This window comes from Phragmites australis, chromosome 20 (assembly GCF_958298935.1).
Source record: "Phragmites australis chromosome 20, lpPhrAust1.1, whole genome shotgun sequence".
NCBI lineage: Eukaryota > Viridiplantae > Streptophyta > Magnoliopsida > Poales > Poaceae > Phragmites > Phragmites australis.
This window is the reverse complement of record NC_084940.1, coordinates 7,282,920-7,296,352: the sequence shown is the minus strand read 5'-3', so window position 1 is coordinate 7,296,352 and position 13,433 is coordinate 7,282,920. Positions and strand designations below refer to the sequence as shown.

Genomic DNA, 13,433 nt, shown 5'->3' with positions numbered 1-13,433 from the left:
TTTCAAGGAATATTTTGATGCAAACGGTTTGCAAATCAAATACTCGGTTTAAGATATATTATCATTTGAAGATACTTAGTCTCAAAACTTTGGACTATGTGCAACCATTTAGTGCTGCTTCGCTTCTGCGCCAAAACCTGGGTGAGCGTTTTGATCGCCATGCTTTGCCTTCGTTCCCTACATTGGCAATGCCAAGTTTCTGCGGGCACGCCAAAATTTAGTAATGAGCTATATAGCGGCAAAATCTAGTGGACATGTCAAATTTTGGTAAGGTATTTGTGAGCATCAAACCAAAACACACCCTTACCCTGCAGAACCCGAGGCTTTTGGCCTCTTTGGAGGGCTCAAACTATTTTTTAGGAGTTTCTGCTAAATTCTAGATAAATTCTTCAAACTCCTGAGTTTTAAAACAAACCCTTAAGAACAGGGGCGGATCCAGCCCAATGCCAAGGGGGTGCTGGGCCTCTTGTTATTGGACCAAATTCATAGTTTATAGGCTAAAATGATGTATTTTTTCTGGATTTTTCATTTCTTTCTCTGGGTTTTCTAGGCTTGTAGGCTAAAATGATGCATTTTTTTTCTAAATTTTACTCTACTTTCTCTGGGCTTTCTGGGCTGGGCCCGTGCTGCAGCCCCCGGATCCGCCTCCTGCTTAAGAATGTTTGAAATGTGACCTTTTACCTACTCTTCACTGCAAAATTCCGTGCCAAAAATAGCCCCCAAGAGCCTAAAGTAGGTAGCCTACCCTGCATTTGCTTTGTTTTTTTGCACCTTGTCAGGGTAGGCATTGACCATTGTGCACCAAAGAACCAGCATAGAATAACCAAGCTGGTCGCGGGGGCCACACGGCGACAGCCTCCCTGGCTTTTGTTCCGGTTTTGCCCCCGCCGAGCTCCACTGCAGTTAACACCGCTTCACGCCAGATCCAGCCTCACTCGCCCCATGGCTGCCGCGCCGGCCGCCCGCTTCCGCTTCCGCCTCCTCGCTGTCGCCGTCGCGCTCCTCCTACTCCGCACCGGGGATGCGTCCGTGCACGAGTACCGCGGCCTCGGCTTCGCCAACAAGGGCAACGCCTTCATCCTCCACGCCGGCAGCGAGGGCCTCTACGCGCCCGCGGCCTCCCCCACCAACGTCACCGCCGAGGAAGATGACGACGCCTCCGCCGTGGCCGACGCCTTCATCCGGTAATGTGCTAGCTAGTAGCCGTTTTGGTTCGATCCTCCGGTGGCTAATTTGGTTGGTGCGCGCGTGCGTCTGCAATGCGGCTGGCTGCGGTCGACCGGGGCGGCATGGTGGCTGTCGGCAGCCGGGCGGATCTTGGATCCTTCTGTCCTGCCGTCTTGGGGATTCTGTCGGATTTGGATGGCTGGGGGTTTTGTGGGAATTTAGTGCAGTGTGGTTGGTGGCTGGACGGTGAGATACGCTGCTCTGATGCCTAGGTGCAGATTTGTTACGAAGTAGAGCATACTGCTTGAGCTATTGGACTCGTTTTTACTTCATGGGAAGCGAGAATTGAGCTCAGTAGAGTGAGTTTGGACCTTTATTTTGCGGATGATGGACGGGAGTTGCTATTTCTGAGGATTGAGGAGCACAAAAGCAAGCTTTTTGTAAGATCAGTTCTTCACGTCAAACATAATAATGTAGGATGACTTTGGAGAGGGGCAACCCCAAGCAATTCCATGTTCTATAATCATATAATTTTAGATGCATCTAACAAACTTAAGAGAAAGGAACTTGCATCATGTTCTCCATGCAATTGCAATTCGAAAGCCAATAGGTCTCGTGCTGATTACTTTTAAGATGCTGCTTACTTTTTTATCTCCTTTAGATTTACTTACAAGTTGGTTACTGCAATTCAGTAACTTATTATTGTAAATAGCAGTACAAGCATGTTGACACCGTTCAGTACAAATGTGCACATGCATTTTGTAGTCTTGTTTTTTGTTACTTTGACCCATTAATTCAAATTGCAGCTATTCAATTCAATCTAATGAGACACTATGCTTCAGAGATTTGACCATCCCATTTCTACAACTTTTCAGGTTTGACAAGATTACTTTTAGGAGACCAGATGATGCCAATGATTCTGTAAAGGAGACTAGTTCGTCTAAAGTTCAGATACTCGTTTTTGAGATAGAAGACCGTGAAATGATCGGTGGATCAGCGTATGGAGGTCAGAAAGCTATTTGTTGTACCTCAGATCTTGCAAAGTTAGGAGCTTGCGCAGAAGGTTCTGTCATCTACCGCTCATCCCAGGTAAATCCTGGTTGGCCAAAGTTGTTTGTTGCATCTTTTGATGGAAGTGATCTGATTGCAACGCTGCCATCAAGGACCATTCCAATAACCAAAACTGGGATGTACAATATGTACTTTATACACTGTGATCTGTCACTTGCTGGTTTGGAGATCGAGGGGAAAACCATATGGAAAAATCCTACTGGGTACCTTCCAGGTCGTATGGCACCTCTTAAGAACTTTTTCGGACTGATGTCTTTTGCTTTTGTCGCACTTGGGATTTATTGGTTCTATCAGTACATGAAGTTTTGGAGAGAAGTTCTTCCACTTCAGAACTGTATTACTCTCGTGATTACACTGGGCATGTTTGAGATGGCATTGTGGTATTTTGAGTATGCTGAGTTCAATGAGACTGGAGTTCGATCAAAAGGCATCACATTTTGGGCTGTCACATTTGGAACTGTTAAGAGAACAGCTGCTCAAGTTATTATTCTCATTGTCTCAATGGGATATGGAGTTGTCACGCCTACGTTGGGTGGCCTGACATCAAAAGTGGTCATGCTTGGAGGAACATTCTTTTTAGCAACAGAAATTCTTGAATTGGTAGAAAATCTTGGTGCTGTGAACGATCTATCTGGAAAAGCTCGGCTGTTCTTGGTCTATCCGGTGGCTATTTTGGATGCCGCATTCGTTGTTTGGATATTTATTTCTCTAGCTAAGACCCTTGATAAACTTCAGGTGAGCAAAACCTCTTCTTCGTATCATTTATGAATTCTTTTGCAGTATCAGTTTTAGTGCACTATCCTTTGTGCTTGTATTATTTTTTCCAGTTAAGATGCACTGACTTACATGATACAACACACTAACCATTCCTGATCTTTTTTCTGTGGATGATAGGCAAGAAGGCTGATGGCCAAACTTGACATTTATAGGAAATTCACAATTGCATTGGTTGTATCTGTTCTGGTGTCTGTTGGCTGGATCGGCTATGAGGTATGCTTATGCATTTCAAAACCATATTTAAGTCTAGAATTACCAAGAAACATTGTTGCATCACACAAAATTAGATTACTTTCTCTTCAGTCTTTGCAGAGGGAGTATAACTTTAAATAACCTTTCTACTTTAAGAATCTGTCCATTTTTCCTTGTTCGGATTCCTTGGTTTGCACCTTACTTGGTTATGCATCTGTTTCATAATTCATTGGTATCATAGCAATTTCTCTTCTGCAGATTTACTTCAAATCAACAGATGTATTCAATGAACGATGGCAGTATGCATGGATAATTCCTGCCTTCTGGCATGTCTTGTCTTTCTCTCTTCTTTGTGTTATTTGCTACCTGTGGGCACCTTCACAGAACACAATGAGGTATAGTCCTAATCTTTTTGTAATTTTCAGCTGGATGATGTTTTCGTTGTACTGTCTCATTGGGATTTCAGAACATTTGAAATGAAATATTACACTAACACAGTAAGTTGGGACAGTCCCCTTTACCTGTAGAGAAAAGGGAAAGCTTACATCTCTTTGGCTTTCCATTTCAGATTCGCTTATGATGCGAGCGAATTCTTTGATCGAAAGGACAATCTATCATTAATTAGGCCAGCGCCAATTGCTTCCAAGAATGGATGGAGTTTATCTTCTACACCAGATGCCAAAGCAACAGGGAACGTGAATACCATAATATCTTTTGATGGGGATGACGAGGAAAACAAAAGGGAGTAAAACTTACTATCCATTCGATCAGGGGAAAGTAAATTCAACCACATCTGATCCTCAGAACTGGACGTTAGAGCAATTTTGGTATTTAGCAGAGGATTGGCCATGCTAATTCGCCACTTGAGGTTATTTCTTTACTTGATTCATTTCCTCCATAGTTCTTCACACGGCCCATCATGTTGTTATCATCATAGTCTGAATGATGGTATATGATAGGAACATTTAATCTGGTATTTTGAGGCATGTGATGTATAATATTTTGTTGTAGACATCATGTTGCTTCTTGTCCGTGTGGGCTCAACTTATGCCATGTATGGTAGAAGATTTTTTTTTTGCTAGATCTTTGTTCTATTCGATTCTAGAAATTTCTTGATAGATAGATTTCAGCAGAATATCTGTGTTACTGTGTTGCAACTTGCAAACAAGTCCACCTGCACCATAAAGTTACACTTTGTAGCTTCTGGCTTCTCGAAAGAACAGCAGATTTACGTTTTTAACACTTCAACATTTCCATCAACGAAAGAATTCTTACATTTAACCAGAGTTTTCTGAAGCATGTAGTAAAACTGAGCACGAACTCGATGTTACAGAGCAAGCCAATCGATCGGTGTTACCCAGTTTGGTCAGCAAGGCAGCAAGGGTCCACAAACAAAACTGTAGTCAGACCAATCGACATTGCTCTCTGCTCTTAATCCAACATGCATTGGACCAACAGGCCAAGGGAACATGCACAATTCTTTCATGGGCATAGTCTTCAGTGGGATGAGATCATTCCTTTGCAAGTCCTCGCCGTGGCCTCTCCAGAAGCAAACTTTTTCAGCATCCACACTCCCGGCCTAAACCGGCACCCAAGTACCCAACAAACGCACACTTCCTTCCTCACTGCCTGTACGGAGCTCGCCTCTGCCTGTGCGCGGCTGATTGGACGGACGGCAGCGGCAGCGGCAGCGGTGGCTCCCGTGGCCCGAGCCGCCCGACAACTAGACGTTTGCCGCTGGGACTCCACCAAAGCAGTGGCCGGCGCAACGCGGCCTTCCGCGGTTCACGAGACCCGCACGGCGCGGCCCCGCTCACGGGCGCGGCCGGCAGAAACGGCCCCTCGTCGCTGTCTGTTCTTTCTCCGGGCACATTGGCACCCACAGCGCCCAGGCACAGACGAGAACGACGTGTATCTCGTCGACTCTGTCACGGTGGAAACGCAGTCTCGTGTTTGGTTAGTTGGATAGCAAAATTTCTAGATGCATCTGCAATTTGCACGAAAATTGTTAGAAAATAAAGCAAAACACAAAATTACATCCTATTATTAGTACAAAACTTCTTTACCTTCTTTTCAATTTACCTTTCTATCATAACCTTCCACTCTTTAAATACTTCTGATTTATGCTTTAAAAAAATAAGACCAAACTCTTCTCGAGTAATTATCAATAATAGTTAACATATAACGAGAACCACCTAGTGAAGACCTACGAGATGATCCCTATAAATCAGAATGCACATAATCAAGAATACCTTCTGTTGTATGAACTGAAGTGTTGAATTTGCTTACCAAAAATACAATACTCACAAAATTTTAGCTTGCCGATACTATATCCATCAAGAAGATCTCTCTTGCTCAATTCTGCCAAACCAAGTTCACTCATATGCTCAAGACGCATATACCAAAGATTAGTAGCATCAGAATCTGATAATGAATGTGAACTTACAGCAGTATCACCTGTGATGGTAGTGCCTCGAAGATGATATAAATTGGCAGATTTCAAATCACATTTCATTACAATAAGGGAACCCTTTTTCACCTTCAAAATACCATCTCCACATAACCAAACATACCCTTTATTATCAAGAGTACTAAAAAAAAGGTTCATTTTCATACTTGGAACGTGCCTCACATCTGTCAAAGTTCTAAGAATGTCATGTATCTTTATCATAATTGATCTAATTTCAATAATTAGACTTGGTTGTCATCACCCATCCTAACAGAACCAGCATCTTGAACAGAATTATAAGTGATAAACCAATCTCTATGTATGCATATATGAAAAGACGTAGCAAAGTCAATAACCCATTCATCACCACTACTAGCACATCCAGCAAAAGCAACGAGAGTCTCTCCATCAGAACTATTATCAGAAGCAGCAACAGAAGCTTTACCTTCTTCATTAGATTTACCTTTCCTCTTTTCTTTATTCTTCAACTTGTAACATTCAAATATATCATGATTATTTTTCTTGCAATACCTGCAGAATTTTTCTTTTCCTCTGGACTTTGAACAACCCCTGTAACCGTTCGAACTTTTATCTCTTTGGCTATTATACGAATTCTTCTCATTTGTCCTGCCACGCACAATCAAACCTTCTCCATTAGAAGTAGAGCCATCAGTAGACACCATCTGTTTCATCTTTTCCTTGGCATGCAAGGCCTCATAAACTTCTTTCAAAATTAGTGTATCATGACTGTATAATATGGTATCTCTGAAGTTTGCAAAAGAAGTAGGTAATGAGCACAAAAGAATAAGACTCAAATCCTCATCATCATATTTTACTTCCATAGACTATAGGTTAGCAACGATCTCCTTAAAGGCCGAAAGATGATTCAACACAGAATCACCCTCCTGTAATTTGTACGTGAATAACTTCATCTTCAGATGCATTTTACTGGGTAGATCCTTAGACATGCAGATCGATTCCAGCTTTAGCCATAAAGCAGCAGCGGTTTTCTCCTGCAAAATCTCATGCAAAATATTGTTTGATAAATGAAGATAAATTTGTGACAAAGCCTTACAATCCTTTCTCTTTTCTTCATCAGACCAAAACTTTTGATCCTTATTTCCAAAATTATCAAGCGTATTATCTAGATCAATGTGCGCAAGAATAGCCCACATCTTTACTTGCCATAGAGAAAGTCTTGTATCATGATCTAGCAGCGAAATATCATATTTCATAGAAGCCATGACAAAGAATAATTAGGAACAAAATAGCTTGCAGCCCCTCTGGTACAGTCCTGTGTGCACGAAGCAAAAAAAATTGCAGAAGTTCTGGTACACTTTGTGTACGTGCAACAATTAAACAACAAAGCTCCTGGTAGACTTTCTCGGGTGCACCTAGCAAAGATGCCAAGAATTGGCTTTTCGCATTAGAGCAAGCCTTTGTGTCCTCGGGACTTGAAACTATCCTTTTTCTTCTTTTCTTCATGTGAGAGGTCACGATCTTTTCTTCTTTGTGGCAGAAAGCAAATGCGGGCCGCAAACACGAGTGTTCGGGATATGGACAGGGCCTAGTGACGAGCGAACGATGAATCCGGCGAATCGAGAAATGAACTTGACAGCGAGACGAAGAACTCGAAGGCGACGAAAACCGATCTGTTTTTTTCTCGTATTCTCGTGTATGCAATCTGGCTCTGATACCACTTATTAGAAATAAATCACGATATGATCAAACATGAGACACGATTTTTACGTAAAAAACCCTTACGAAAAAAAACCACGGATACCAATCGACAATCTTCACTATATTATAGATGTATACAATACAAGAGATTACAATAAACGTCTAGACTCTCCTTACAACTTACAAAATATATTTATAGGAGTGAACACATACGATTCTAGTCTAATACGAACTGTTCCGAAATATATACCGAAAACGTCCCTTGTCTGGCCAACAAAAATTCGGATCACAATCCAACAAAAATGGTTCGATAGAAAAAGCAGCTCCGAGTAAAGTAACATATCCAGTCAACAATATGGTCATTTGCATGAAAACGTTCGACAGAAAAGCTCCCAGTAAGGTGGGGAAAAAAAGGGATTCTGAATCTGGCGTCCATAACAATCTAAAGAGAAATATTAGTTCTGACGTCCATAACCGCAGCATCGCAAGCAGGTAATCGTTTCCCTGTTCTTGAACAAACCATGCACATGTCATCAGTATTACATCACATAGTAGCCATTGGTGCCTGCCGTTAACCACCTTCTATGTTCCTTCAAGTCCAGATCACCTATAAATATATTTTTAGGAAATGCTATCTACAACATCTGTACGCCACTACCATTCGCTAAAATTCTGATTGTGACAATACTGCAAGGAGGTGGTTACTCTAAAATTAAGAAAAATATTGACTTGCAGCATAGGTCAATACAGTTTCCTCCTGCATCCGCAGAGAACCAGTAGGAATAGTTCTGATGTAACAAGCAGAAAGAAAATACTATATGAAGATTTATGACTTAGAAAGCCCGATAATTGTATATCTCCTCTCAAAGGAACAACATAATCTCAATTCAAACGAAGGAAAAGGAAATTGTTCCCCTACATCATGGAAGTGTTTGATCAGCAAAAAATAAATGTGTGCCACGTTCAGCAGTAGATCAAGAAAGTAAGCAATTTATCACGCACCAAGGAGAATAATGATAAAGCAAGCCCTTTTGTACTAGTGATCTAATGGTGATAAAGCATGTTGTCTAGTACGATCAAATTGCACTGTTGCTTCAAATTAGTAGAGCAAGCACTAGGTCAAACATGAATTCAATTTTACATGTAATTATAGGCCCTAGTAAAACGAAGGCCATTGACATACTACAAACCACTACTGCACTGCAAGGAAGGACTAAAGGAGTGTTTACCAATTAGCGGGTCATAACACTAGAACCTCGAGCCTATCCATATCTACATGTATAAACCAAGAGGTGGGATTGAAGGCTGATAAAAAAAAAGTAAAATTAGAAAAAATCTCACATTAGTCAAGAGAAAAAGAGAAAGAACACCGCTTATTTGTAATCATGTGCAATAGAATTGTTGTATAGAAAATATAACTGTAACTTTGACTGTAGACATTATAGTGAGTACAATTGTATTTTCAAATCAACCATGCTTGGTAGTGTAGGCTGTTTGGCTAGTTTTCCTTGAGAGTTTGTGTCGCATTATTCGTCCCTTATTGGCTATCATGGTTGTAAAGAGATATAAGGTAGAAAATCAACAAAAGTGATATTTTAAGGCCAGAAAAAGGGTACATAATCATATATCCGTGACCCGGCACAATAGTGCTTTTTTCTCTGGCATCTAATCTATCAGGCAGAGCAATCTTCAGATACATGTCAGCCACCAAAAACATGATGAAATACTCAGCTAAATGTCAAATGAATACCAAGTAACAGGTTACAACTATGTAACATGACTAAAAGAACATTCCTATATGAACACACTACTCATACAAAATACATAATCGTAGTGTAAAATGAACAAGCTCGCTTACAGAGGAAGAAAAACTGGGGCTTTTGACAGCTTCACTAACATCCTGATCCCGTTTCAGATTACCTCTAGTTGAAGAAATCATCACCAACCATACCCCTGAGCCTCAGGAGAACAAAACAAAAGACCCAACCGCCTGTATTTGCCTTCCCCAAAGAATTAAAGAATACATGGCAAGAATACTCATCGGCCAGCAGATAACTCTTGTAAGCTTTTCCATGTCATCTTTCATCCATGGGATCTCCTCCTGTTATGTGGCGATGGCGATGCTGCCTCAAAGAAATCTGCCATGGCTATCTCAAGGTCCTCGACCGAGTACTTGATGTACAACTCCGGGTGCCTCCCATTTTCTATGTGATGCCGGAATCTGCCAAGGAAGGACCGATAAGCTGGGAGCAGCTTCTCCGATATTGAGATCCTAAGCTCTTCTCTCAGCTGAGTGTCTGGCACATACCACCCTGACTGGATCCTATGTGCCTCCTCAAACGCAGCATTGAAAGCCTTGAATCGCTCCCGGAGTGCTGACTTGGATATCCCTGACGAAAAGCCACCGCTAAGATGAAGGCCCTCATCTCTCAGGCAATTCAGTATTTTCAGCCACGCAGTTCGTTGGTAGCTTGTGGCTGCCTGCCGGAACTTGCCTGTGAGTCGCTTCAAATATTCATCCCCGATTAGCCCCCTGAGCTCAGATGAATCCCTTGCCTTGTGCACGATATAGTGCACATTGTTCATGAGGAACAAATGAGAGAGCGCCGCATCCTTGTAGAGTGACGCCTTGCTCTCAAGGTTGTGTTCAAGAACAACAATAATCCAGACAAGATGAGCGGCAAGGGGCAACTGACTGTCAGGGTCGGGAAGGTCAAGATCAGGGAAGGCCGGTGTGGCCTCATTGCCCTCAGCGGCAATCCGGGAGCTAGCTGATGGCCGAGAAACGATCAGCTCAGAAAGCGTGGCCTTGTAGTCGGAGATGAGGCTGCTGTAATTCATAACGTAGCGAGTGAGCGGGTGGATGGTGCCACCGGGCACCGGAGTCTTGGACGGGTCGCGGAGCACAGCGCTCTCAAACTCGGAGAGTATCCCACGCACGGCGTCGGCTAGACGCGACCTGATCTCGGCAGCCTGCACGTATATTGAACCGGCGGCTTTGGAGGCGGCGAAGATGTCGGAGATGTCAGGCAACAGATCAGCGAGCGCGTCGTGCAGGTCAATGATCTTGAACAGCTTCTCCGGGGAGCGGCGCCCGATGCTGATGGCCTCGGCGAAGCCGAAGAGCTGCAGCGCCGCGCCCTTCACGGCCTCGGCGAAGGGCGCGTCGTGGGTGGCGAGAGCTGGGGTGGTGACGGCGGAATTGGACACCGCAAGGTCGTGGAAGATGAGGAAGCAGAGGCGGCGTTCGCTGGCGAAGACGCCGCGGACGGCGGCGCGGGCTGCGCGGATCCAGCGGCGGATCTTCGTTTCTAAGGCGTCCCACTCGAGCCGCTGGACGTCGCCGATGCTGAGCTTCTCGACGCCGAGGCGGCGTAGGGCGGAGTCGACGGCCGGCTTGCGGACGGAAGCGTAGACCTGGACGCACTCGCGGCCGTACCCCGCGGCGGCCATGCGGGAGGCGATGGCGTGGAGGTCAGTGATGGCGTCCGCGGGGAAGAGGTCGATCTCACGGATACTCCGCATGGAGCGGTAGCTGCTGCGGCGGCCGACGGAGGACGACACGGAGCCTTCGTCGTCGTCCCCCGCCGCCTCGGTGACGTCGGAGTTCCTCCGGTCGCTGGACATTGAGAGCGAGCTGAGGCCGGCGAGCGCCTCTACCTCGAGGTCGAGCGCGCGCGCCGACAGCACGTGGCTGAACTCGTCCTCGAGCCGCGCCATCGCGACCTGCACGGCGCTGGAGCCTCCCCCCGCCGACGGGGTGCGGCGCGGGCTCCCGACGGCCGCCAGCGACGGCGACGCCAGACGCCGGAGGTCGTCCACCGCCCGGAGGAACATCTCCGCCTCCGCACGGTCGCCCCCGCCGTCGAACAGCATGTGCTCGTCCCCTCCCCCGGAGGACGCCGACGCCGTGGAGTCCCACCGCATCACGGCCCTCTCCGCGGCCTCCAGCTCCGCCGCGGCGGATCCGTCCATGCCGCTTCCCCCTCCCCAATTAACGCCCGCGCGGCGGCACAACGCTCTCGGCCCGGCTTCGCCGCTGGTCGCGCGCGGCGGAGGCGGAGGCGGCGATGAGTAGTAGAGTAGCCAGTAGCAAGCTAGCAATCAGCGACGGCGACGCCAGCAGAGGAGGAGGGCGCTGTCTGCGCTGGTCCCGCTAAAACCGGCCGGCTGCTTTATCAATCACGCCTTTTTATCTCGACGATTTCTCTGTGCTCGCTTGGGCTTCCTTGTATAGCAAGGTTTGGGAAGGCAGGTCACTGGCTGCCGGCGGCCGGAACTGACTGGTGGGGGCAGGGGAGGGAAGGGCTCGCCTCTGTGCGCCCCACCCCCCCCCCCCCCCGCCTCCCTTTAGGTGACTCTCTTGTGGCAGGATTAGCGAATGGCCCACTTGTTAGTGGGGGACGCTGAGCTTATGGTCGGCTGCTTGGCAGCGTGGAATTTTTTAATTGAGCCCTTTTAAAAAAAACCTTTTCTACAGTACATATGAACATGTAGGGAAACAATGTGTAAAATAAATCTTATTTATAGCATCATGATTATTGATGACGTACTTTAATAGTATAGTGCCGTAACAATTAAAGTGTAGTTACTATATATATCATCTTGCAAGTTCAATACTAAAGATTATATATGATAATTACCACGGCACTGTGCTATCCAACTACAGCCCATACAAAATGGTCTATTATTAAAATTATTTCTTAAAAGATCTATTTTGTAAGTTTTTAAAAAGGATAAAATGTAAAAATTCCACCTTGGTAGACACAATTACATACTTCCTCTATTTTTCAATATTTATCATTTTTAACTAAACATACATACTAAAGTAGTATCAACTTTAAATAGGAAATAACAAAAATACCTTGAAACTAACCAAATATTTTAAAAATCCATTATAAATGGGTGAGAAGAGATACTATTTTGTAAAGATAAAATTGAAACTACATCTTAAATTAAAAAACGTAAAGTGACGAATATTTAAAAATAAATAAAGTTATTAAAAGTGATAAGTATGAAAATCGGAGGTAGTACGTACGTGCGTCTCGGGCGGCTTTGGCTTTGTGGCAACCTTGACCTTGACGTGGTCAAATTCGTCATTACGACCCGCCGTTACGTGTTGACAGCCCGGCCATGAGAGCGAAGGGATGGTGGTAAGTGGTAACCGTCCATGGCGTCCTCTCAACACCAACAGTTATTGCTTATTCTGTGCCCTCTCGATAACAAAACTGTTTTGCTGCTAATTTCAGGTCAAGAGACAGTTATGAAACAACTCAGATGACGATGAAACGAAGCAGGTAGGCTGGCAGCTCATCCAGCTGCTTCTTGAGTGGACGGCACAACAGCAGCAACAGCTCTGGTGTCTGACAACCGCCAAGCATCAATAGGTCTAACAGCCTAATCATGGATGGATCAGCCTCAGACGATCAAGAAAGAATCTCTCTGATCATTCCAAATCACTGAACCCGTGTTAGAGTTAGACCCAGAGCAGAACAGCACACGCATGCCTCTTTTTTCTTCAAGGCTGTGGAGACCTCATCACCAGATCGAGAGCTAGATCTTTTAATGACCAATCTTGGCTTATGTCTTCTAAGAGTGTTGTAATCGGCATCCTTTCACATCGTTGCACGGAGGCAGTTGTCAGGAGCGAGTTCAGAGTGTTTGTTTCGTCAACGTCTCTATTTTCTCCCTTTGGATCACCTCCTTTCGGTTCGATCCGTTGCTGTCTTTTGCGGCTTCTTTCCTAGGAAAGGTGTTGGTTATCCAGCCTCTTTTCAGGGAACGGATTAGCGATGATGATGATGCTGATGCGGCAGAGGTTTGCCTTCTTCATGTTGGGCCAGTTTGGATTGCTACCGATAGACACTGTTAATTTTTGGTGGTTGACTGCGACTCACGGACGGTCATTTCCTCTGCCAAATAATTACCTTGCCTATTTTTGGCGGAGCAAGCGTGAACCAAAACCAATGTGCTAAATAATCTGTCGCGCGTCACTCGAACGCCGGAAGCTGGCTAGCTTCTGTCAGAAAGATAGCGTGTGATTCGAGTGCATGTAACTCGTGACAAAATCGCGCTCTCGTTTCTTCTAGATATGTAG

General features: G+C 45.0%; 2 protein-coding genes across 2 annotated transcripts; one reads left to right on the top strand and one right to left on the bottom strand.

Annotated features, from left to right (window-relative positions):
* The first annotated feature begins 838 nt into the window (after nt 1-838).
* Nucleotides 839-4,401, top strand: LOC133902328 (uncharacterized). The gene is made up of 5 exons (XM_062343923.1): nt 839-1,184; nt 2,043-2,973; nt 3,133-3,228; nt 3,466-3,602; nt 3,776-4,401. Exons 1-5 carry the CDS (start codon nt 943-945, stop codon nt 3,954-3,956), a joined length of 1,587 nt encoding a protein of 528 aa, XP_062199907.1. The 5' UTR covers nt 839-942; the 3' UTR covers nt 3,957-4,401.
* Nucleotides 4,402-9,052: 4,651 nt separating this feature from the next.
* LOC133902069 (exocyst complex component EXO70A1-like) lies at nt 9,053-11,667 on the bottom strand. The gene has a single exon (XM_062343646.1). The coding sequence runs from the start codon at nt 11,309-11,311 to the stop codon at nt 9,419-9,421; it is 1,893 nt and encodes a 630-aa protein (XP_062199630.1). The 5' UTR covers nt 11,312-11,667; the 3' UTR covers nt 9,053-9,418.
* Between the last annotated feature and the right edge of the window lie 1,766 nt (nt 11,668-13,433).